This window comes from Tachypleus tridentatus, unplaced genomic scaffold (assembly GCF_004210375.1).
Source record: "Tachypleus tridentatus isolate NWPU-2018 unplaced genomic scaffold, ASM421037v1 Hic_cluster_2, whole genome shotgun sequence".
NCBI classification, from domain to species: Eukaryota; Metazoa; Arthropoda; class Merostomata; order Xiphosura; family Limulidae; genus Tachypleus; species Tachypleus tridentatus.
Window position 1 is genome coordinate 48,218,263 of NW_027467782.1, and position 27,690 is coordinate 48,245,952.

At 37.0% G+C, this 27,690-nt stretch overlaps 1 protein-coding gene across 1 annotated transcript; it reads right to left on the minus strand.

The window, feature by feature from the left end:
* Nucleotides 1–5,049: 5,049 nt before the first annotated feature.
* LOC143242304 (uncharacterized) lies at nt 5,050–27,690 on the minus strand. The gene is made up of 6 exons (XM_076485666.1): nt 27,595–27,690; nt 27,246–27,410; nt 18,147–18,326; nt 16,810–16,842; nt 15,552–15,734; nt 5,050–6,971 (listed from the first exon to the last, which is right to left on the minus strand). Exons 1-6 carry the CDS (start codon nt 27,688–27,690, stop codon nt 6,660–6,662), a joined length of 969 nt encoding a protein of 322 aa, XP_076341781.1. The 3' UTR covers nt 5,050–6,659.

Here is a 27,690-nt window from a genome sequence, read left to right on the forward strand (position 1 = left end):
TGTAGTTAATAGAGTGCTCAGGTCGTGTAGATAATACAGTGCTCGGGCCGTGTAGATAATAGAGTGCTCGTGCCGTGTGGATAATACAGTGCTCGGGCCGTGTAGTTAATAGAGTGCTCAGGTCGTGTAGATAATACAGTGCTCAGGCCGTGTAGATAATAGAGTGCTCGTGCCGTGTGGATAATACAGTGCTCGGGCCGTGTAGATAATAGAGTGCTCTGCCGTGTAGATAATACAGTGCTCGGGCCGTGTAGATAATAGAGTGCTCGGGCCGTGTGGATAATACAGTGCTCGGGCCGTGTGAATAATAGAGTGCTCTGGCCGTGTGGATAATAGAGTGCTCGTGCCGTAGAGTGCTCGTGCCGTGTGGATAATACAGTGCTCGGGCCGTGTAGTTAATAGAGTGCTCAGGTCGTGTAGATAATACAGTGCTCAGGCCGTGTAGATAATAGAGTGCTCGTGCCGTGTGGATAATACAGTGCTCGGGCCGTGTAGATAATAGAGTGCTCGTGTAGATAATAGAGTGCCGTGTAGATAATACAGTGCTCGGGCCGTGTAGATAATAGAGTGCTCGGGCCGTGTGGATAATACAGTGCTCGGGCCGTGTGAATAATAGAGTGCTCTGGCCGTGTGGATAATAGAGTGCTCGTGCCGTGTGGATAATAGAGTGCTCGTGCCGTGTGGATAATACAGTGCTCGGGCCGTGTAGTTAATAGAGTGCTCAGGTCGTGTAGATAATACAGTGCTCGGGCCGTGTAGATAATAGAGTGCTCGTGCCGTGTGGATAATAGAGTGTTCGTGCCGTGTGGATAATACAGTGCTCGGGCCGTGTAGTTAATAGAGTGCTCAGGTCGTGTAGATAATACAGTGCTCGGGCCGTGTAGATAATAGAGTGCTCGTGCCGTGTGGATAATACAGTGCTCGGGCCGTGTAGATAATAGAGTGCTCGGGCCGTGTAGATAATAGAGTGCTCGGGCCGTGTGGATAATAGAGTGCTCTAACAAACGTTATATTTACAACAGCACTTATACGATGAAAGTTTTCTATCATTTATTATAGCTCACCCTTTTTTTGTTGTTTTATCATCGATAAAAACTCTGTAGTTTTTGTTGAGTTTTCACCCTTTAAGATTAAAATTGTTTTTACTTGGTTTAAAAATTAACACGTAGAAAGGCTCGTAAGTTCAAGAAATCAATTTCACATAAAGAGACGATACATTATAACCCAGCATGGCCAGGTGGTTAGGGCGCTCGATTCGTAATCTTAGGTTTGCAAGTTCGAATCTTCGTCACACCAAACACATTCGCTTTTTCAGCCGTGCGTGGGGGCGTTATAATGTGATACTAAATCCTACTATTTGTTAGTAAAAGAGTAGCCCAAGAGTTGGCAGTGGATGATATGGCTAGCTGCCTTCCCTCTAGTCTTACAACCTCAGATGAAGAGTGATAGCATAGATAACCCTCGTGTTACTTTGGACGATGTTTGGGTTATAACATATCGAATCTCTTGTAGAAAGTTTCACCTCCACGAAGCCCCTGGGTTGTAACATATCGAATCTCTGTGTAGAAAGTTTCACCTCCACGAAGCCCCTGGGTTGTAACATATCGAATCTCTGTGTAGAAAGGAACTAATGTACTGCAGCCCCTTGACACAAACAGAGTAATATGTTCGATGTTTGTGGTGAGAAACCTTAAAATATATCAAACAGTTTCTTTTTGTCGAACGTGTCGATCAAATGCTGATATCTTCTTTCTATTATTATTTCTTTTCAGTCATTTCTCCAACTCTCAGTTTGTTACAACTGAACTGAAAGTAGTTGATTTTAAGTGTTGAGCTACCTTCACTAAAAGTTACGCAGTTGTTCTTTAGTAACCAATCAACTTCTGTGCCAACTATGATCATAATCAGATGAAAACACATATATTTATAACGTCCACACACAAGCTTGAAACCCTGTAGTCAAACTATTATAATCATTAGTTAGCACTCGACGATCAGGAGTTCGATGAATCAACCAGATAATACCTCTAACACATTGAAACACCAACACAATACTTCTGAAATTAATAACACAATCAACACAATACTTCTTAAATTAATAACACACGCTAATTTAACGAGCTATAGTTTTGATCAGTGCTAATTATGTGCATACTAAAAATCACCTATAATTTCGGAGCTCACAATGAGTTAAAAATCTAGTTTAACAGGATATAACAGTGATTTGAGACTGATTTCGCTCGTATTTTTCTGATTTACACAGGTTTCACGTGCATATTTTTCCCACATTTATAGAGAAACGGTTTCACACTATATTGTTTTGCTTGGTTTATTTCACTGGTTTACCTAAAGTCGGGTTGAACACATAAAGAGTTTTGCTTGATTCACAGAATTAGGTTTCACACACGTATGATGTTGGTTTACAAAAGGTTGTGTTTACTGTTCCGTTTAACAAAGAAATAATTCAGTAGGTCTGTACAAATCTTATGATCATGGAATATATATAAATCACGTATGGTGTTGATTTAAAAAAGGTTGTGTTATTTTTCATATTTTTTGAAAGTCAGAAGTATTTATTTATTTATTTTATTATTATTATTTTCTCAGATAGATAGATATCAACTTTACGCTCGACTTAATTTGTTATAACAATCCATTTTTGTTGCAAGTGGCGTCATCTATAAGAAAAACAATGAAATATTTGATACCTCACTTCGATATATTTTTATCACAGAACCGTTAGAAATATTTCTAAGTTTATAAAGACCACTTTAAGAAAGCAGAAATAAAAACCTGGAGAAATAAACTTTCTGTTTATTTTAAATATCAACCGTATTATGCTTTAAAAGCATTTGTTGTTTACTGAACGAGAAAACCTCTATCACTTTAAACCTGTGTAAAATATTTTATATTTCATGATTTCGGCCATTCTTTCATTCAAACCAGTTCTGTCTGTATAAAGGCTACAACGATTTTGTAGCAGAATGTTTGTCCCAGATGTAAAAATAAACATTGAAACTACTCAACAGAAGGCGGTGTTTACCCGTTCAGTTGTGTATGTCACAAAGTCCAAGGTTTGATACTCAATATTTTTAACACACGTTTAATTGCTGGTGTAACATAAGAATGACAGTCAGTCCCATGTTTGATTAAACACATTACACACAAAGTCCTTGAGATGCCAGGTGTTGCCCTACCTATAAATTGTAGTTCAAATTCAGAAACAGCTATAGTTCGACACTAGGTGTCTCTGACATCTACACATAAGGTGTTCTTTAAGTTTAAATACCGAAAACACATTTTTCTTCTTTACGTGCTATACTGGGCGTGAGTTTACCCTGGGGTAGTGCATACGACCCAGGCTCGAATCCTTACGATGTCACAAAATATACCCCCTACTTTGAGCTGTGGGTCCATGTCATAGTCGGGGGGGGGGGTAGTGGAGAATGCTGATTAGCTTCCTTCACTCCAGTAGCTCAAAATTAAGTTTACGATACACAAAACCACAAATACACGTTATAAGAATTGCTTCATATCATAACAAAATACGAAACGGAAAGGTTGCATTCGAGACGTATACGTTGTCTCTAATTTCGATTCGTTAAATAACAAATGTTTTTCACGAACACTAACGAGAGAATTGGAAGTTTGAGCTACGATGTAACACAGAGAAGTGTAGAAAAAAATTGTTATCAGCCTTGGTTCCCAAACTGGCATCGAATTTAGAAACCTGAATGTAGCGACATTTTTCACCACCGACAATAAAAACTTGTCATGTGTTAAAAAAAATGTCGATTTAAGAACACGAGGTTCTTTATTCTTTCATTTCTTATCGAGATGATATGAACAAATACAGATATTAAGATAACTACTGAAGGACTCGGATAGTCTGTGTATCTTTATCCAAGTGTAGAACGTTGGTAGAAGGTGTGTTCTTTGTCAAAACTAAAAGACGGTTAAGTCTGTAAAACAGAAATAATTCTATAGATGGCGCTTCTCTGTTAAAACGGTAGAAGTTCCATATATGTCAGTTTTTGACCGGAGAAGGTCGAAATGTTGTTTTTATACGTAGAAATATTTCCCAACCCAAACGAGCCGTTTTTACATATACATTTTCTCTACAAGTGGGTTTTCTCGACATTACCGGAGATGTTTGATAGATGGCACATCATTCTTACTAAATGGGTCCTAAACATTTTTTTTTTTAATCTTTAAAATCGTGTCAGGACTTTCATGTTTGTCTGGTTTCTATTTTGTTTTCACTGTGTTCTCGTGACACTAACATACAAGCACTTTTTCGTAACAAGTAACAAAGGTTCGAGAGTCTGATAATCAGAATAGAAAATAAATTGCGGCAAAGAAACCAGTTAGGATATTAACAGATGCTAATAAATAGTTAACAACAACAGAGTGTACAAACAAAAATTAATATTCATTAACCACCAGACCCAACGAGTTTATTAATTTCCTGATATAAACGTTCACATGTTAGCTGTAAAAAATAAACTGAACTGTATGTTTCAAATATTATAAATATTTATGGTCGTAATTATAGTCCGTTTTTATTCGGATATATCTTAATAAATTCACAGCCCGTTTGTTTTTTTTTGTAGGAAAATTGTGTTACTAATAGAAAATGCAAGAAAGTTTACGAAGAAAATATTGAAATTACGAAATATCATGGCTTTTGTTTTTACTTTCAGTTTTTAAAATTATTTTCTTTGTTTTAGCGCATAGATACACGATGTGCCATTTGTGCTACGTCCACTGCAATATCAACCTCCGAATTATTACTCTATTAGCCCTAAATCGTATTTGAAAGCTCTTAAATGTAAGCCTAATTCTGTTATTTTGTCTGTTGCAATAAAATGGCCGACTCCTTACAATGATTGGTTTCCTTTAAACTCCTAGTTATTCAGTTATATTGGTAGTTGTAGTTATTATTTAAATGTGTGCGACTTCTCGATGGAAGGATATGAAAGTTTCTTTTACATTTTTAAGAAAATGTATTCCAATCTCAAAAAACAAACAAACGATAATCCATCAGAATTTGTTTGCCAAAGCTTTATTAACATGAACTGAAATATACACCCAGATACATCACAGAACATAAGAACAAATGACCCAATTGGAACGTGACAATGACGTCACAGTGCAAACTGACGACAACTACTCGAACTATTACAGCACTCAAGTTCAAAGTGTTTCTAACTACGACAAAGATCATGGCAATTATGATACGACACACTTGTATTCTCTACGATTCAAGGTCTTCCTTGATAAAACATTACAAATAGTTTAGAAATATTAGTAATTAAAACCCAAAGCTATAAGCACGCTTACTACTTAAAATGGAGTTGGTTTTTAGAAAACAAGAAGCGAGAACAGCACCATTATTCCGGAATTTTAAGGTTCAACTTTCTGAATTTCAAAGTCAAACCCTAAACAGAAAAAAACAAACTTGTAACATCTTATTTAATTCAATTTCTATGAAAATTCAAACAAAAAGAAAGTTGAACTCTATTTATGTTCTCAGCATATTTTTTATAAGTAATAAGATAAGAGTTTGGTTTAAGACGTTTTAACACTTCGTGGAGGCCAAAACCCCCTGTTACGCAAAACTTACACTCGATAACATATTAAAATCTTACTTGTGTGGTTAAAAATAACAGACACCAAAATGGTTAAACTCAATGATTAATTACTTGACAATTTGTTCTGTTAATGTTTGGTGCTAAGCCACAGAATGGGCTATCTGGGTTCTGCCGACCGCGGATATCGAAACCCGATTTTTAGCGTTAAAAGTCAGAGACTTAATGGTGAACGTTATTCTGTTATTAACTACATTATGTCCGTAACTAGAAAGTTTCACATCGAGTTATACAACTAATGTTATTTGTTATATATCTCTCCACTGGGAGCGACAGAGCTTTACCTCAGCGACATCTATAATGGAACTATGAAATTACGATCAAAATGAAGGAACATGATGTTATTAAGCTTATGAAATTTTAAAACGGTTATAAAACATTTTAAAATTTAATACGTAAAAACTGGTGACAATTTTCTAATTAATTTTTCATTTTGCCTGGCAGTAAATTTATACTTAGGGTATCATACAGTGTCATGTTTCCAGTGAAAACTAAAGATGGCTGACCAGAACAGACGAATTTTTTTTTCTCTTCTCGTGATATAACTAACTAAAAGAGAGATTTCGTCAACAAACAGAGTTTAATAATTAAAATATATAATTTATAAAAAACAGGCAACAGAGAGCTCTAGGTGAAAAATAATTTTAAAAAATATTCTTGAAAACTATTTGTTTTATTACAAGTGAAGTTAGGGTACTAAGTTAATATTACTTCGTTTGTAGTAGAAATGATATCAAACGTGCATGTTTGTTAGAAACTACAAGCACGGGTCATTAACACTAGTATAAATCACTATCATATAATAAACACTGACGTAGGTAAAACAGAACTTAAGCAGCAAACAGATAAACAATGAAACACACATAACAATGATAAGAGATTTGAGAAATATCCCACGATTTTTAATATTTTTAAGAGTTTCTAACTCACTCACCACCACCTCTCCTCTTACGGCGTGAGTGAAGTGTTTATTCTTCCAACATCCGACTTCTTTTTCTCTCGTATAAATCAGTAGCTTTGAGGAGCATCTTCATGTTTATTATTTTCGTCCATAGATGGCGCGGTATCAGTGATAGGACTCTCAATGACGGTTGCTGTCCTAGTCGGTGTTTCTTCCTCGGGTGTCGGTTTAAAATCAGGTGATGGAACTGTTTCGTTCGAATCCTTTTCAGGTGTTGGACTTGTAGGCTGAAAAACAGATTCCGTGTTGTCTTGATTTTCTTGAGGTGGTGATGCTTCTTTCTCCACAGGTGGCGCTTCGGTAATATGTATTTCAGTAGGGGGTTCGCTTGGTGGCGGTGACACCGAAGGAACTGGACTCTGTGATAAAGATATTAACTGTTTCTTGTTAAACACTACACACCTTAAATTTAGACACATTATTTTAAATACACTCGAAGTTCTTACAAAACCCTAATTAAAACTTTACACAAAAGTATGGACTAAACAGAACCATGAATTTAAAAAAAAAAAATTCGATGTGAGACCTGCTGGTTTTGTTACATTTCAAAGTAAACAATTTAACATCGTTAGTTCAAACTGTACTGAACATGTCTCAGTGAATTAAACAATTAGCTTGGAGATATTTTCACATATTTTTAGGTTTGTAGTAAAAATTTCAGAAAGTCAATCACCATATAAATCACCACAATATTACTCAAAAACAACAACAGTGAACTATCTTTGTTAACCTGAAGATGACCTAAGAAGGTCGAAACGTTGTTCTCTCCTTATCAATAAAAGTTTCAATACCAGCTGTTCTAACAACAACAGTAAAATATCGTCCACTTTATAAATAAAATAATTTCTTAAAACTTCATGCTCACAAGTTCATGATAAATCTCTCTCAGCACACATGCTTTCAGAACCAACACTGCCCCATGAAGTTACTTGTGTTTCAGAACCAACACTGCCCCATAGAGTTACCTGTGTTTAAGAACCAACACTGCTCCATGAAGTTACCTGTGTTTCAGAACCAACACTACCCCATGAAGTTACCTGTGTTTCAGAACCAACACTGCCCCTTGAAGTTACCTGTGTTTCAGAACCAACACTGCCCCATGAAGTTACCTGTGTTTCAGAACCAACACTACCCCATGAAGTTACCTGTGTTTCAGAACCAACACTACCCCATGAAGTTACCTGTGTTTCAGAACCAACACTACCCCATGAAGTTACCTGTGTTTCAGAACCAACACTACCCCATGAAGTTACCTGTGTTTCAGAACCAACACTGCCCCATGAAGTTACCTGTGTTTCAGAACCAACACTGCTCCATGAAGTTACCTGTGTTTCAGAACCAACACTGCTCCATAAAGTTACGTGTGTTTCAGAACCAACACTACCCCATGAAGTTACCTGTGTTTCAGAACCAACACTGATCCATGAAGTTACCTGTGTTTCAGAACCAACACTGCACCATGAAGTTACCTGTGTTTCAGAACCAACACTACCCCATGAAGTTACCTGTGTTTCAGAACCAACACTGCCCCATGAAGTTACCTGTGTTTCAGAACCAACACTGCCCCATGAAGTTACCTGTGTTTCAAAACCAACACTGCCCCATGAAGTTACCTGTGTTTCAGAACCAACACTACTCCATGAAGTTACCTGTGTTTCAGAACCAACACTGTGTTTCAGAACCAACACTGCCCCATGAAGTTACCTGTGTTTCAGAACCAACACCTGTGTTTCAGAACCAACACTACCCCATGAAGTTACCTGTGTTTCACCTGTGTTTCAGAACCAACACTACCCCATGAAGTTACCTGTGTTTCAGAACCACACTGTCCCACTACACTATCCCCCCATGAAGTTACCTGTGTTTCAGAACCAACACTACCCCATGAAGTTACCTGTGTTTCAGAACCAACACTACCCCATGAAGTTACCTGTGTTTCAGAACCAACACTACCCCATGAAGTTACCTGTGTTTCAGAACCAACACTACTCCATGAAGTTACCTGTGTTTCAGAACCAACACTGCCCCATGAAGTTACCTGTGTTTCAGAACCAACACTGCCCCATGAAGTTACCTGTGTTTCAGAACCAACACTACCCAATGAAGTTACCTGTGTTTCACAACCAACAATACCCCATGAAGTTACCTGTGTTTCAGAACCAACACTGTCCCATGAAGTTACCTGTGTTTCAGAACCAGCACTATCCCATGAAGTTACCTGTGTTTCAGAACCAACACTACCCCATGAAGTTACCTGTGTTTCAGAACCAACACTATCCCATGAAGTTACCTGTGTTTCAGAACCAACACTGCCCCATGAAGTTACCTGTGTTTCAGAACCAACACTACTCCATGAAGTTACCTGTGTTTCAGAACCAACACTACCCCATGAAGTTACCTGTGTTTCAGAACCAACACTACCCCATGAAGTTACCTGTGTTTCAGAACCAACACTGTCCCATGAAGTTACCTGTGTTTCAGAACCAACACTACCCCATGAAGTTACCTGTGTTTCAGAACCAACACTACCCCATGAAGTTACCTGTGTTTCAGAACCAACACTACCCCATGAAGTTACCTGTGTTTCAGAACCAACACTACCCCATGAAGTTACCTGTGTTTCAGAACCAACACTACCCCATGAAGTTACCTGTGTTTCAGAACCAACACTGCTCCATGAAGTTACCTGTGTTTCAGAACCAACACTGCTCCATGAAGTTACCTGTGTTTCAGAACCAACACCTGTGTTTCAGAACCAACACCCCATGAAGTTACCTGTGTTTCAGAACCAACACTACTCCATGAAGTTACCTGTGTTTCAGAACCAACACTACCCCATGAAGTTACCTGTGTTTCAGAACCAACACTACCCCATGAAGTTACCTGTGTTTCAGAACCAACACTGCCCCATGAAGTTACCTGTGTTTCAGAACCAACACTACCCCATGAAGTTACCTGTGTTTCAGAACCAACACTACCCCATGAAGTTACCTGTGTTTCAGAACCAACACTACCCCATGAAGTTACCTGTGTTTCAGAACCAACACTCAGAACCAACACTCCATGAAGTTACCTGTGTTTCAGAACCAACACTCAGAACCAACACTACCCCATGAAGTTACCTGTGTTTCAGAACCAACACTACCCCATGAAGTTACCTGTGTTTCAGAACCAACACTGCCCCATGAAGTTACCTGTGTTTCAGAACCAACACTACCCCATGAAGTTACCTGTGTTTCAGAACCAACACTACCCCATGAAGTTACCTGTGTTTCAGAACCAACACTGCCCCATGAAGTTACCTGTGTTTCAGAACCAACACTACCCCATGAAGTTACCTGTGTTTCAGAACCAACACTGCCCCATGAAGTTACCTGTGTTTCAGAACCAACACTACCCCATGAAGTTACCTGTGTTTCAGAACCAACACTACCCCATGAAGTTACCTGTGTCAGAACCAACACTACCATGAAGTTACCTGTGTTTCAGAACCAACACTACCCCATGAAGTTACCTGTGTTTCAGAACCAACACTGCTCCATGAAGTTACCTGTGTTTCAGAACCAACACTACCCCATGAAGTTACCTGTGTTTCAGAACCAACACTACTGTGTTTCAGAACCAACACTACTCCATGAAGTTACCTGTGTTTCAGAACCAACACTGCCCCATGAAGTTACCTGTGTTTCAGAACCAACACTACCCCATGAAGTTACCTGTGTTTCAGAACCAACACTACCCCATGAAGTTACCTGTGTTTCAGAACCAACACTACCCCATGAAGTTACCTGTGTTTCAGAACCAACACTACCCCATGAAGTTACCTGTGTTTCAGAACCAACACTACCCCATGAAGTTACCTGTGTTTCAGAACCAACACTACCCCATGAAGTTACCTGTGTTTCAGAACCAACACTGCCCATGAAGTTACCTGTGTTTCAGAACCAACACTACTCCATGAAGTTACCTGTGTTTCAGAACCAACACTGCCCCATGAAGTTACCTGTGTTTCAGAACCAACACTACCCCATGAAGTTACCTGTGTTTCAGAACCAACACTACCCCATGAAGTTACCTGTGTTTCAGAACCAACACTACCCCATGAAGTTACCTGTGTTTCAGAACCAACACTACTCCATGAAGTTACCTGTGTTTCAGAACCAACACTACCCCATGAAGTTACCTGTGTTTCAGAACCAACACTACCCCATGAAGTTACCTGTGTTTCAGAACCAACACTACCCCATGAAGTTACCTGTGTTTCAGAACCAACACTACCCCATGAAGTTACCTGTGTTTCAGAACCAACACTACCCCATGAAGTTACCTGTGTTTCAGAACCAACACTACCCCATGAAGTTACCTGTGTTTCAGAACCAACACTACCCCATGAAGTTACCTGTGTTTCAGAACCAACACTACCCCATGAAGTTACCTGTGTTTCAGAACCAACACTACCCCATGAAGTTACCTGTGTTTCAGAACCAACACTACCCCATGAAGTTACCTGTGTTTCAGAACCAACACTACCCCATGAAGTTACCTGTGTTTCAGAACCAACACTACCCCATGAAGTTACCTGTGTTTCAGAACCAGAACCAACACTACTCCATGAAGTTACCCCATGAAGTTACCTGTGTTTCAGAACCAACACTACCCCATGAAGTTACCTGTGTTTCAGAACCAACACTACTCCATGAAGTTACCTGTGTTTCAGAACCAACACTACCCCATGAAGTTACCTGTGTTTCAGAACCAACACTACTCCATGAAGTTACCTGTGTTTCAGAACCAACACTGCCCCATGAAGTTACCTGTGTTTCAGAACCAACACTACCCCATGAAGTTACCTGTGTTTCAGAACCAACACTACCCCATGAAGTTACCTGTGTTTCAGAACCAACACTACCCCATGAAGTTACCTGTGTTTCAGAACCAACACTACCCCATGAAGTTACCTGTGTTTCAGAACCAACACTACCCCATGAAGTTACCTGTGTTTCAGAACCAACACTACCCCATGAAGTTACCTGTGTTTCAGAACCAACACTACCCCATGAAGTTACCTGTGTTTCAGAACCAACACTACCCCATGAAGTTACCTGTGTTTCAGAACCAACACTGCCCCATGAAGTTACCTGTGTTTCAGAACCAACACTCAGAACCAACACCATGAAGTTACCTGTGTTTCAGAACCAACCCCATGAAGTTACCTGTGTTTCAGAACCAACACTACCCCATGAAGTTACCTGTGTTTCAGAACCAACACTACCCCATGAAGTTACCTGTGTTTCAGAACCAACACTACCCCATGAAGTTACCTGTGTTTCAGAACCAACACTGCCCCATGAAGTTACCTGTGTTTCAGAACCAACACTACCCCATGAAGTTACCTGTGTTTCAGAACCAACACTGCTCCATGAAGTTACCTGTGTTTCAGAACCAACACCACTCCATGAAGTTACCTGTGTTTCAGAACCAACACTACTCCATGAAGTTACCTGTGTTTCAGAACCAACACTGCCCCATGAAGTTACCTGTGTTTCAGAACCAACACTGCCCCATGAAGTTACCTGTGTTTCAGAACCAACACTGCCCCATGAAGTTACCTGTGTTTCAGAACCAACACTACCCCATGAAGTTACCTGTGTTTCAGAACCAACACTACCCCATGAAGTTACCTGTGTTTCAGAACCAACACTACCCCATGAAGTTACCTGTGTTTCAGAACCAACACTGCCCCATGAAGTTACCTGTGTTTCAGAACCAACACTGCCCCATGAAGTTACCTGTGTTTCAGAACCAACACTACCCCATGAAGTTACCTGTGTTTCAGAACCAACACTGCCCCATGAAGTTACCTGTGTTTCAGAACCAACACTACCCCATGAAGTTACCTGTGTTTCAGAACCAACACTGCCCCATGAAGTTACCTGTGTTTCAGAACCAACACTGCCCCATGAAGTTACCTGTGTTTCAGAACCAACACTACCCCATGAAGTTACCTGTGTTTCAGAACCAACACTGCCCATGAAGTTACCTGTGTTTCAGAACCAACACTGCCCCATGAAGTTACCTGTGTTTCAGAACCAACACAGAACCAACACCCCATGAAGTTACCTGTGTTTCAGAACCAACACTGCCCCATGAAGTTACCTGTGTTTCAGAACCAACACTGCCCCATGAAGTTACCTGTGTTTCAGAACCAACACTGCCCCATGAAGTTACCTGTGTTTCAGAACCAACACTGCCCCATGAAGTTACCTGTGTTTCAGAACCAACACTACCCCATGAAGTTACCTGTGTTTCAGAACCAACACTACCCCATGAAGTTACCTGTGTTTCAGAACCAACACTACCCCATGAAGTTACCTGTGTTTCAGAACCAACACTACCCCATGAAGTTACCTGTGTTTCAGAACCAACACTACCCCATGAAGTTACCTGTGTTTCAGAACCAACACTACCCCATGAAGTTACCTGTGTTTCAGAACCAACACTACCCCATGAAGTTACCTGTGTTTCAGAACCAACACTACCCCATGAAGTTACCTGTGTTTCAGAACCAACACTACCCCATGAAGTTACCTGTGTTTCAGAACCAACACTACCCCATGAAGTTACCTGTGTTTCAGAACCAACACTACCCCATGAAGTTACCTGTGTTTCAGAACCAACACTACCCATGAAGTTACCTGTGTTTCACCCCATGAAGTTACCTGTGTTTCAGAACCAACACCCCATGAAGTTACCTGTGTTTCAGAACCAACACTACCCCATGAAGTTACCTGTGTTTCAGAACCAACACTACCCCATGAAGTTACCTGTGTTTCAGAACCAACACTACCCCATGAAGTTACCTGTGTTTCAGAACCAACACTGCCCCATGAAGTTACCTGTGTTTCAGAACCAACACCACCCCATGAAGTTACCTGTGTTTCAGAACCAACACTACCCCATGAAGTTACCTGTGTTTCAGAACCAACACTGCTCCATGAAGTTACCTGTGTTTCAGAACCAACACTACCCCATGAAGTTACCTGTGTTTCAGAACCAACACTGCCCCATGAAGTTACCTGTGTTTCTCCATGAAGTTACCTGTGTTTCAGAACCAACACTGCCCCATGAAGTTACCTGTGTTTCAGAACCAACACTGCCCCATGAAGTTACCTGTGTTTCAGAACCAACACTACCCCATGAAGTTACCTGTGTTTCAGAACCAACACTACCCCATGAAGTTACCTGTGTTTCAGAACCAACACTGCCCCATGAAGTTACCTGTGTTTCAGAACCAACACTGCCCCATGAAGTTACCTGTGTTTCAGAACCAACACTACCCCATGAAGTTACCTGTGTTTCAGAACCAACACTGCCCCATGAAGTTACCTGTGTTTCAGAACCAACACTACCCCATGAAGTTACCTGTGTTTCAGAACCAACACTACTCCATGAAGTTACCTGTGTTTCAGAACCAACACTACCCCATGAAGTTACCTGTGTTTCAGAACCAACACTACCCCATGAAGTTACCTGTGTTTCAGAACCAACACTACCCCATGAAGTTACCTGTGTTTCAGAACCAACACTACCCCATGAAGTTACCTGTGTTTCAGAACCAACACTACCCCATGAAGTTACCTGTGTTTCAGAACCAACACTACCCCATGAAGTTACCTGTGTTTCAGAACCAACACTACCCCATGAAGTTACCTGTGTTTCAGAACCAACACTACCCCATGAAGTTACCTGTGTTTCAGAACCAACTACCTGTGTTTCAGAACCAACACCCCATGAAGTTACCTGTGTTTCAGAACCAACACTACCCCATGAAGTTACCTGTGTTTCAGAACCAACACTACCCCATGAAGTTACCTGTGTTTCAGAACCAACACTACCCCATGATGAAGTTACCTGTGTTTCAGAACCAACACTACTCCATGAAGTTACCTGTGTTTCAGAACCAACACTACATGATGTTAACCAACATGAAGTTACCACCAACACTGCTCCATGAAGTTACCTGTGTTTCAGAACCAACACTACCCCATGAAGTTACCTGTGTTTCAGAACCAACACTGCCCCATGAAGTTACCTGTGTTTCAGAACCAACACTGCCCCATGAAGTTACCTGTGTTTCAGAACCAACACTGCCCCATGAAGTTACCTGTGTTTCAGAACCAACACTGTTTCAGAACCAACCCATGAAGTTACCTGTGTTTCAGAACCAACACTGAACCAACACCCCATGAAGTTACCTGTGTTTCAGAACCAACACTGCCCCATGAAGTTACCTGTGTTTCAGAACCAACACTGCCCCATGAAGTTACCTGTGTTTCAGAACCAACACTGCCCCATGAAGTTACCTGTGTTTCAGAACCAACACTGCCCCATGAAGTTACCTGTGTTTCAGAACCAACACTACCCCATGAAGTTACCTGTGTTTCAGAACCAACACTACCCCATGAAGTTACCTGTGTTTCAGAACCAACACTGCCCCATGAAGTTACCTGTGTTTCAGAACCAACACTGCTCCATGAAGTTACCTGTGTTTCAGAACCAACACTGCCCCATGAAGTTACCTGTGTTTCAGAACCAACACTGCTCCATGAAGTTACCTGTGTTTCAGAACCAACACTGCCCCATGAAGTTACCTGTGTTTCAGAACCAACACTGCTCCATGAAGTTACCTGTGTTTCAGAACCAACACTGCCCCATGAAGTTACCTGTGTTTCAGAACCAACACTGCCCCATGAAGTTACCTGTGTTTCAGAACCAACACTACCCCATGAAGTTACCTGTGTTTCAGAACCAACACTGCTCCATAAAGTTACCTGTGTTTCAGAACCAACAGTACTCCATGAAGTTACCTGTGTTTCAGAACCAACACTGCCCCATGAAGTTACCTGTGTTTCAGAACCAACACTGCCCCATGAAGTTACCTGTGTTTCAGAACCAACACTGCTTCCCCTCTCAGAAACGGATCCAATTCGTGGTGATGCTTTTTCCCTGAAGTTGAGTTTCTCAGATTTTATTTTAACGTCTCCACCACCAGGTTTATGTTCTATATTATCCATTGAACCAACTTTTGATGTGGCCTTCCACTCCATTTTCCGGTTTTCAATCTAAATACAACATAATCATTGAGACAAACATCTGACCAAACATCTTCAAACTTTCATAGATATTCCTTTGTTTAATTAATTCAAAGATACTGAAACATTTTTCATGGTAATAAAGCTCTGATTTTAATAAATAGAATGTTTTGATCCATGGTATCAAGTTATCATCAGATAAACATTACATTTAAAATATGTACCTGATAATAATAACTCTATACTATGGATAGAAACACTGAAATTATCAAAAATGAGCTTTTCTACACTGTATGAATTGCCATTACCATATGTTTAAATTAATTATTTGGTTCAGTAAGTTCCTCATTAAATATTCCTTAGTTTAATTATTATAAAAAAAAAGATGTCTCGTTTTCCAAACTTACACAAGTATTTTTAATGAAATATATTTAAGAGAAACAAATCATAATAAAAACGTTTCTGTCTGCTAAACAAATTCTAACCCTAATTAGTTTGCATATCTTTGTATGTTTTTTTTACAACAGAATACCACGTAATGTGAATGTCTAACTACAAGACAATAAAGATTTGAAAAAATTGATAAAAAACAAGTATTTTCTATCAAAAATATTCATAACTATTTAAAAAATCTCAAAAAGTACAGAAAGTGTTTTTATAAAACTTTACACTGTCGATGGTCAATTTTTTCAATCATATAAAGAGCACTGAAATAAATGAAAGTAAAACTAAATACATACAGCTGTTGCAGTTGATAAAGCTCCTTCCTGTGTTTTGAAGGCAGAAACAGTAACCATTTGGTAACATACTAGCATTCTGTATACAAATTACTGGAATAATCAATTCATGCTAAGCCTAATTCAAACTTATCGCTATATAAATCAGGTTAAATATATAAAACTAAAACCAACTGCATACAGCTCTTGAGGTACATAAAGCTTCTTTCTATGTTTCAATGGCAGAATCACTAACCATTTAGTAACATGCTAACATTCTACACACAATATTACTGCAAAAATCAGTTCATGCTAAGCCTAATTCACATTTATTGTTCTCTCTATATATGTATATAAATATATCAGGTAAAATAAAACCAAATACATACAGTTCTTGAGGTGGGTGAAACTCCTTTCTGTGTCTTGAAGACAGAAACAGTAAACATTTTATAAGCAGGCTTGTTAACATGCATGATAACATTCATTTAATATAAAACTGTTGCAAAAATCTATTCATGCTAAGCCTAATCAAAATTTATCACCAGAAGAGGAAAACAATTTCATAACTACAAAACTCATGCAATTTATTTCAGAAAAATACAGAGAAATAAAAATAGCAAATCAATACTGGGTAACTGAACTGAAAAATCAAATGTATGTAAATATTTTTTATCATTTGTCAAACAAAACTGCTAAAATCAAATACATATACAAAATACATTTTTTACTATAAAACAACAGTAATTGTTGCAAGCAGCTTGTTTTTCATACTTTAATTACAGCTTAAAATTACTTTTTACAAGTTTTGTTTATCGAGTATAAAGCTACACAGTGGGCTATCTGTGCTATGCCCAATATAGGTATCAGAAACCAGTTTTTGGCACTATAAGCCCATGGGGGAATATTTTACAAACAGAAATTACTTTCCTGCTACAAAAATAAAAAATATTTTCATGGCTTAACGATTGTAAGTATTTATTACACTAAGCCTATTGTTTTAAATATTTAAAATAGTTAACATTCAAATTTAGTGATTGGATAACCTAAGCATTCTACAGTTTCAGAAATGTATTACTAAACAGGAATGACAATTTCTATTCTATAATGAAGATTAGAATATTAATTATAATTTCATTTGAAGGTTTTTTATTAGCAGATAGACAAAATGGAGGACAATCTGCTGGAAGGTTTGTTTGACAATGAAGATGTTTAATTACAAAAAGTCATCTAAAACAGAAACTTCCAAATTAACTACTATCTACATGAACGTGACAAAACTCATTTGTCCAAAAGCTTTCTGCATTCTTTTCACAACAAATGACAGTTAGAATTCTTTATAATATGACTTATTTCCTAACAAGTTTCTATATAAAAATATTAAAACTTTTACTTAGGATTTCTTTTATGTATGTGTAAGGCAACGGTATAAAACTATTGTATCAAAAGTTGTTGGAAATAAAAGTGTACTTCAGTTAAAGAGAAAAACAAAACCAAACTAATTTTGAAAATATCTGGAAATAAATATAACATCTGCTGAGTTTACATAAAAGTAACATGTAGTTTGGAAGAAGTAACTTGGACTGTTTTACAGGAAGAACTTACTTTAAACTAATAATAACCCTTTCTTCAAGCTGTTGAAACTAGCTAATACTTAGTTACATACCCTTACATTCAGTATTTAATCAGATTGCAAGCTTCTAATTGAAATTACCACCAGATGGCGTACCTTAATTTTACCTCCCCCTGGCGAGTGTTTCAGGTTAGTCTTACTTCCCACCTTGGATTCTGCTTTCCATTCTAACTTTTGAGATTGGATCTTTTTTGCACCGCCACCTGGCCGATGAGAAGCCTTTTCTAGAGAACCTACTTTAGAAGTTGCACTCCACTCGAGCTTCTGCGTCACAACCTAACAACACCACGAACATTTTTAGTAAATTTCAAAGCTTCTAAACTAAAAGGCTCATAATGGAATCGCACATATTATTATATATATCTGACAGGTATTCATGTTACCTTGTAGTGTTACTGTTTACACCATCATGACACAGACTTTCACGTAAAAATTATTCCAGTACAGCCTTTAAACATGTTTCTTACTCTGATTAATCACAAGAGGAATACTGTGAAATTGTTAACATACTTGTAATGTTACTGAAAAACAGCCAAGAACTAGTAGCTGCTTTGCTCAAAATTATATTAAGAACTTTCATTAGATGAAATTTCATTAACAAATCAGCTCAATTTTCAGTAATTGCATCTCCAATTTTCATATTAAAAAGTACAATAGATAAGATTTTCTAAGTACACTCAAAAGTTAAAAACATTTAATGATTCATTATAATTTAGTAATATTATGGTCCGTTTCCTTTTGAATTGTGAGAATCGTAAAGTTTCCTCACTTGGGGTAAAATGCCAATACTAAAGTTCTGATACACTTGCACGTTACAGAACTCCTGTACACGTAACCTGAGCAACATTTTTTATCCTTCCACAAAATATTTAAAACAAAATTTACAATAATGCACTTCAAACACAAGTGTTTAAAAACTACTTGCTGAGGATAAAGTGTTTGCAGGTTTCAGTTTTGTTCTTAACAAGCAATTGGCAAAAATTATATCAAATGAAATACTAATGATATAATGTAAGATTAATTAAATTTACTTTTAATTAATGAAGATTAATTAACGAAGACTGTTAGAAGTTTGCTTTAAATTTACAAATCTAAGTTACATCCTTTAAATGTAGTTATAAAAAGTATGTTTAATATGTAGAGTGAGAATCAGTGTTTCTCTTCTAAAGATGAAAGTGTCCCGATCAAATCTGAAATGATCCAACTACAGTCATCAGTAAATATTACATGTAAAACCAGGACTGTAGTGAACATGGTAACTTACCTTCTTATCTCTTCCAACTACAGTTATCAGTAAATATTACATGTAAAACCAGGACTGCAGTGAACATGGTAACTTACCTTCTTATCTCTTCCAACTACAGTCATCAGTAAATATTACATATAAAACCAGGACTGCAGTGAACATGGTAACTTACCTTCTTATCTCTTCCAACTACAGTCATCAGTAAATATTACATGTAAAACCAGGACTGCAGTGAACATGGTAACTTACCTTCTTATCTCTTCCAACTACAGTTATCAATAAATATTACATGTAAAACCAGGACTGTAGTGAACATGGTAACTTACCTTCTTATCTCTTCCAACTACAGTCATCAGTAAATATTACATGTAAAACCAGGACTGTAGTGAACATGGTAACTTATCTTCTTATCTCTTCCAACTACAGTCATCAGTAAATATTACATGTAAAACCAGGACTGCAGTGAACATGGTAACTTACCTTCTTATCTCTTCCAACTACAGTCATCAGTAAATATTACATGTAAAACCAGGACTGCAGTGAACATGGTAACTTACCTTCTTATCTCTTCCAACTACAGTTATCAATAAATATTACATGTAAAACCAGGACTGCAGTGAACATGGTAACTTACCTTCTTATCTCTTCCAACTACAGTCATCAGTAAATATTACATGTAAAACCAGGACTGCAGTGAACATGGTAACTTACCTTCTTATCTCTTCCAACTACAGTCATCAGTAAATATTACATGTAAAACCAGGACTGTAGTGAACATGGTAACTTACCTTCTTATCTCTTCCAACTACAGTCATCAGTAAATATTACATGTAAAACCAGGACTGTAGTGAACATGGTAACTTACCTTCTTATCTCTTCCAACTACAGTCATCAGTAAATATTACATGTAAAACCAGGACTGCAGTGAACATGGTAACTTACCTTCTTATCTCTTTGAACTACAGTCATCAGTAAATATTACATGTAAAACCACGACTGTAGTGAACATGGTAACTTACCTTCTTATCCCTTCCAACTACAGTCATCAGTAAATATTACATGTAAAACCAGGACTGTATTGAACATGGTAACTTACCTTCTTATCTCTTCCAACTACAGTCATCAGTAAATATTACATGTAAAACCAGGACTGTAGTGAACATGGTAACTTACCTTCTTATCTCTTCCAACTACAGTCATCAGTAAATATTACATGTAAAACCAGGACTGTAGTGAACATGGTAACTTATCTTCTTATCTCTTCCAACTACAGTCATCAGTAAATATTACATGTAAAACCACGACTGCAGTGAACATGGTAACTTACCTTCTTATCTCTTCCAACTACAGTTATCAGTAAATATTACATGTAAAACCAGGACTGTAGTGAACATGGTAACTTACCTTCTTATCTCTTCCAACTACAGTTATCAATAAATATTACATGTAAAACCAGGACTGTAGTGAACATGGTAACTTACCTTCTTATCTCTTCCAGCTACAGTCATCAGTAAATATTACATGTAAAACCAGGACTGTAGTGAACATGGTAACTTACCTTCTTATCTCTTCCAACTACAGTCATCAGTAAATATTACATGTAAAACCAGGACTGTAGTGAACATGGTAACTTACCTTCTTATCTCTTCCTACTTCAGTTATCAGTAAATATTACATGTAAAACCAGGACTGTAGTGAACATGGTAACTTACCTTCTTATCTCTTCCAAATACAGTCATCAGTAAATATTACATGTAAAACCAGAACTGTAGTGAACATGGTAACTTACCTTCTTATCTCTTCCAACTACAGTCATCAGTAAATATTACATGTAAAACCAGGACTGCAGTGAACATGGTAACTTACCTTCTTATCTCTTCCAACTACAGTCATCAATAAATATTACATGTAAACCCAGGACTGTAGTGAACATGGTAACTTACCTTCTTATCTCTTCCAACTACAGTCATCAGTAAATATTACATGTAAAACCAGTACTATAGTGAACATGGTAACTTATCTTCTTATCTCTTCCAACTACAGTCATCAGTAAATATTACATGTAAAACCAGGACTGCAGTGAACATGGTAACTTACCTTCTTATCTCTTCCAACTACAGTCATCAGTAAATATTACATGTAAAACCAGGACTGTAGTGAACATGGTAACTTACCTTCTTATCTCTTCCTACTTCAGTTATCAGTAAATATTACATGTAAAACCACGACTGCAGTGAACATGATAACTTACCTTCTTATCTCTTCCAACTACAGTCATCAGTAAATATTACATGTAAAACCAGGACTGTAGTGAACATGGTAACTTATCTTCTTATCTCTTCCAACTACAGTCATCAGTAAATATTACATGTAAAACCAGGACTGCAGTGAACATGGTAACTTACCTTCTTATCTCTTCCAACTACAGTCATCAGTAAATATTACATGTAAAACCAGGACTGTAGTGAACATGGTAACTTACCTTCTTATCTCTTCCAACTACAGTTATCAGTAAATATTACTTGTAAAACCACGACTGCAGTGAACATGGTAACTTACCTTCTTATCTCTTCCAACTACAGTCATCAGTAAATATTACATGTAAAACCAGGACTGTATTGAACATGGTAACTTACCTTCTTATCTCTTCCAACTACAGTTATCAATAAATATTACATGTAAAACCAGGACTGTATTGAATATGGTAACTTACCTTCTTATCTCATCCAACTACAGTTATCAGTAAATATTACATGTAAAACCAGGACTATAGTGAACATGGTAACTTACCTTCTTATCTCTTCCAACTACAGTCATCAGTAAATATTACATGTAAAACCAGGACTGTAGTGAACATGGTAACTTACCTTCTTATCTCTTCCAACTACAGTCATCAGTAAATATGACATGTAAAACCAGGTCTGTAGTGAACATGGTAACTTATCTTCTTATCTCTTCCAACTACAGTCATCAGTAAATATTACATGTAAAACCACGACTGCAGTGAACATGGTAACTTACCTTCTTATCTCTTCCAACTACAGTTATCAGTAAATATTACATGTAAAACCAGGACTGTAGTGAACATGGTAACTTACCTTCTTATCTCTTCCAACTACAGTTATCAATAAATATTACATGTAAAACCAGGACTGTAGTGAACATGGTAACTTACCTTCTTATCTCTTCCAACTACAGTTATCAGTAAATATTACTTGTAAAACCACGACTGCAGTGAACATGGTAACTTACCTTCTTATCTCTTCCAACTACAGTCATCAGTAAATATTACATGTAAAACCAGGACTGTATTGAACATGGTAACTTACCTTCTTATCTCTTCCAACTACAGTTATCAATAAATATTACATGTAAAACCAGGACTGTAGTGAACATGGTAACTTATCTTCTTATCTCTTCCAACTACAGTTATCAATAAATATTACATGTAAAACCAGGACTGTATTGAACATGGTAACTTACCTTCTTATCTCTTCCAACTACAGTTATCAATAAATATTACATGTAAAACCAGGACTGTAGTGAACATGGTAACTTACCTTCTTATCTCTTCCAACTACAGTCATCAGTAAATATTACATGTAAAACCAGGACTGTAGTGAACATGGTAACTTACCTTCTTATCTCTTCCAACTACAGTCATCAGTAAATATTACATGTGAAACCAGGACTGTAGTGAACATGATAACTTACCTTCTTATCTCTTCCAACTACAGTTATCAGTAAATATTACATGTAAAACCAGGACTATAGTGAACATGTTAACTTACCTTCTTATCTCTTCCAACTACAGTCATCAGTAAATATTACATGTAAAACCAGGACTGTAGTAAACATGGTAACTTACCTTCTTATCTCTTCCAACTACAGTCATCAGTAAATATTACATGTAAAACCAGGACTGTAGTGAACATGGTAACTTACCTTCTTATCTCTTCCAACTACAGTCATCAGTAAATATTACATGTAAAACCAGGATTGTAGTGAACATGGTAACTTACCTTCTTATCTCTTCCAACTACAGTCATCAGTAAATATTACATGTAAAACCAGGACTGTAGTGAACATGGTAACTAACCTTCTTATCTCTTCCAACTACAGTCATCAGTAAATATTACATGTAAAACCAGGACTGTAGTGAACATGGTAACTTACCTTCTTATCTCTTCCAACTACAGTCATCAGTAAATATTACATGTAAAACCAGGACTGTAGTGAACATGGTAACTTACCTTCTTATCTCTTCCTACTACAGTTATCAGTAAATATTACATGTAAAACCAGGACTGTAGTGAACATGGTAACTTACCTTCTTATCTCTTCCAAATACAGTCATCAGTAAATATTACATGTAAAACCAGGACTGCAGTGAACATGGTAACTTACCTTCTTATCTCTTCCAACTACAGTTATCAGTAAATATTACATGTAAAACCAGGACTGTAGTGAACATGGTAACTTACCTTCTTATCTCTTCCAACTACAGTTATCAATAAATATTACATGTAAAACCACGACTGCAGTGAACATGGTAACTTACCTTCTTATCTCTTCCAACTACAGTCATCAGTAAATATTACATGTAAAACCAGGACTGTATTGAACATGGTAACTTACCTTCTTATCTCTTCCAACTACAGTTATCAATAAATATTACATGTAAAACCAGGACTGTATTGAATATGGTAACTTACCTTCTTATCTCTTCCAACTACAGTTATCAATAAATATTACATGTAAAACCAGGACTGTAGTGAACATGGTAACTTACCTTCTTATCTCTTCCAACTACAGTTATCAATAAATATTACATGTAAAACCAGGACTGTAGTGAACATGGTAACTTACCTTCTTATCTCTTCCAACTACAGTTATCAGTAAATATTACATGTAAAACCAGGACTGTAGTGAACATGGTAACTTACCTTCTTATCTCTTCCAACTACAGTTATCAATAAATATTACATGTAAAACCACGACTGCAGTGAACATGGTAACTTACCTTCTTATCTCTTCCAACTACAGTCATCAGTAAATATTACATGTAAAACCAGGACTGTATTGAACATGGTAACTTACCTTCTTATCTCTTCCAACTACAGTTATCAATAAATATTACATGTAAAACCAGGACTGTATTGAATATGGTAACTTACCTTCTTATCTCTTCCAACTACAGTTATCAATAAATATTACATGTAAAACCAGGACTGTAGTGAACATGGTAACTTACCTTCTTATCTCTTCCAACTACAGTTATCAATAAATATTACATGTAAAACCAGGACTGTAGTGAACATGGTAACTTACCTTCTTATCTCTTCCAACTGCAGTCATCAGTAAATATTACATGTAAAACCAGGACTGTAGTGAACATGGTAACTTACCTTCTTATCTCTTCCAACTACAGTCATCAGTAAATATTACATGTAAAACCAGGACTGTAGTGAACATGATAACTTACCTTCTTATCTCATCCAACTACAGTTATCAGTAAATATTACATGTAAAACCAGGACTATAGTGAACATGGTAACTTACCTTCTTATCTCTTCCAACTACAGTCATCAGTAAATATTACATGTAAAACCAGGACTGTAGTGAACATGGTAACTTACCTTCTTATCTCTTCCAACTACAGTCATCAGTAAATATGACATGTAAAACCAGGTCTGTAGTGAACATGGTAACTTATCTTCTTATCTCTTCCAACTACAGTCATCAGTAAATATTACATGTAAAACCACGACTGCAGTGAACATGGTAACTTACCTTCTTATCTCTTCCAACTACAGTTATCAGTAAATATTACATGTAAAACCAGGACTGTAGTGAACATGGTAACTTACCTTCTTATCTCTTCCAACTACAGTTATCAATAAATATTACATGTAAAACCAGGACTGTAGTGAACATGGTAACTTACCTTCTTATCTCTTCCAACTACAGTTATCAGTAAATATTACTTGTAAAACCACGACTGCAGTGAACATGGTAACTTACCTTCTTATCTCTTCCAACTACAGTCATCAGTAAATATTACATGTAAAACCAGGACTGTATTGAACATGGTAACTTACCTTCTTATCTCTTCCAACTACAGTTATCAATAAATATTACATGTAAAACCAGGACTGTAGTGAACATGGTAACTTATCTTCTTATCTCTTCCAACTACAGTTATCAATAAATATTACATGTAAAACCAGGACTGTATTGAACATGGTAACTTACCTTCTTATCTCTTCCAACTACAGTTATCAATAAATATTACATGTAAAACCAGGACTGTAGTGAACATGGTAACTTACCTTCTTATCTCTTCCAACTACAGTCATCAGTAAATATTACATGTAAAACCAGGACTGTAGTGAACATGGTAACTTACCTTCTTATCTCTTCCAACTACAGTCATCAGTAAATATTACATGTGAAACCAGGACTGTAGTGAACATGATAACTTACCTTCTTATCTCTTCCAACTACAGTTATCAGTAAATATTACATGTAAAACCAGGACTATAGTGAACATGTTAACTTACCTTCTTATCTCTTCCAACTACAGTCATCAGTAAATATTACATGTAAAACCAGGACTGTAGTAAACATGGTAACTTACCTTCTTATCTCTTCCAACTACAGTCATCAGTAAATATTACATGTAAAACCAGGACTGTAGTGAACATGGTAACTTACCTTCTTATCTCTTCCAACTACAGTCATCAGTAAATATTACATGTAAAACCAGGATTGTAGTGAACATGGTAACTTACCTTCTTATCTCTTCCAACTACAGTCATCAGTAAATATTACATGTAAAACCAGGACTGTAGTGAACATGGTAACTAACCTTCTTATCTCTTCCAACTACAGTCATCAGTAAATATTACATGTAAAACCAGGACTGTAGTGAACATGGTAACTTACCTTCTTATCTCTTCCAACTACAGTCATCAGTAAATATTACATGTAAAACCAGGACTGTAGTGAACATGGTAACTTACCTTCTTATCTCTTCCTACTACAGTTATCAGTAAATATTACATGTAAAACCAGGACTGTAGTGAACATGGTAACTTACCTTCTTATCTCTTCCAAATACAGTCATCAGTAAATATTACATGTAAAACCAGGACTGCAGTGAACATGGTAACTTACCTTCTTATCTCTTCCAACTACAGTCATCAGTAAATATTACATGTAAAACCACGACTGCAGTGAACATGGTAACTTACCTTCTTATCTCTTCCAACTACAGTTATCAGTAAATATTACATGTAAAACCAGGACTGTAGTGAACATGGTAACTTACCTTCTTATCTCTTCCAACTACAGTTATCAATAAATATTACATGTAAAACCACGACTGCAGTGAACATGGTAACTTACCTTCTTATCTCTTCGAACTACAGTTATCAATAAATATTACATGTAAAACCAGGACTGTAGTGAACATGGTAACTTACCTTCTTATCTCTTCCAACTACAGTTATCAATAAATATTACACGTAAAACCAGGACTGTATTGAACATGGTAACTTACCTTCTTATCTCTTCCAACTACAGTTATCAATAAATTTTACATGTAAAACCAGGACTGTAGTGAACATGGTAACTTACCTTCTTATTTCTTCCAACTACAGTCATCAGTAAATATTACATGTAAAACCAGGACTGTAGTGAACATGGTAACTTACCTTCTTATCTCTTCCAACTACAGTCATCAGTAAATATTACATATAAAACCAGGACTGTAGTGAACATGGTAACTTACCTTCTCATCTCTTCCAACTACAGTTATCAGTAAATATTACATATAAAACCAGGACTGCAGTGAGCACGGTAACTTACCTTCTTATCTCTTCCAACTACAGTCATCAGTAAATATTACATGTAAAACCAGGACTGTAGTGAACATGGTAACTTACCTTCTTATCTCTTCCTCCACCTGGTTTGTGTTTCACATTTTCAAGGGATCCTATTTTTGAAGTAACATTCTTCATGTTAGGACTAGGAGCTTGACCAACAGGTGCTTTGATTGGTGGAATTTCTATAAATATTTGATTCAAAAATATCTCCATAAGCACATTATTCTGTTATGAACTACAAGAATATTTCACAGTCCAAATAAACATAAAATGATGGTTAAAAAAAATGCTTCATGAAGAAAAGAATTACTAAATAACCTACAAGTTAGATAAATTAATGTGCAGTAAAACTTTATATACAAATTTATATTACAAGAGTACAGCATTTTTCTCGTGGTCTAAGGCCTACCAGAGGCATACTAGACTTTTTAGGCTTAGTCTTAAAGTGACAATTTGAAGGGTGTATCTCAGGGAACTTTTTGTTGATGTTCAAGATGAACGTCAT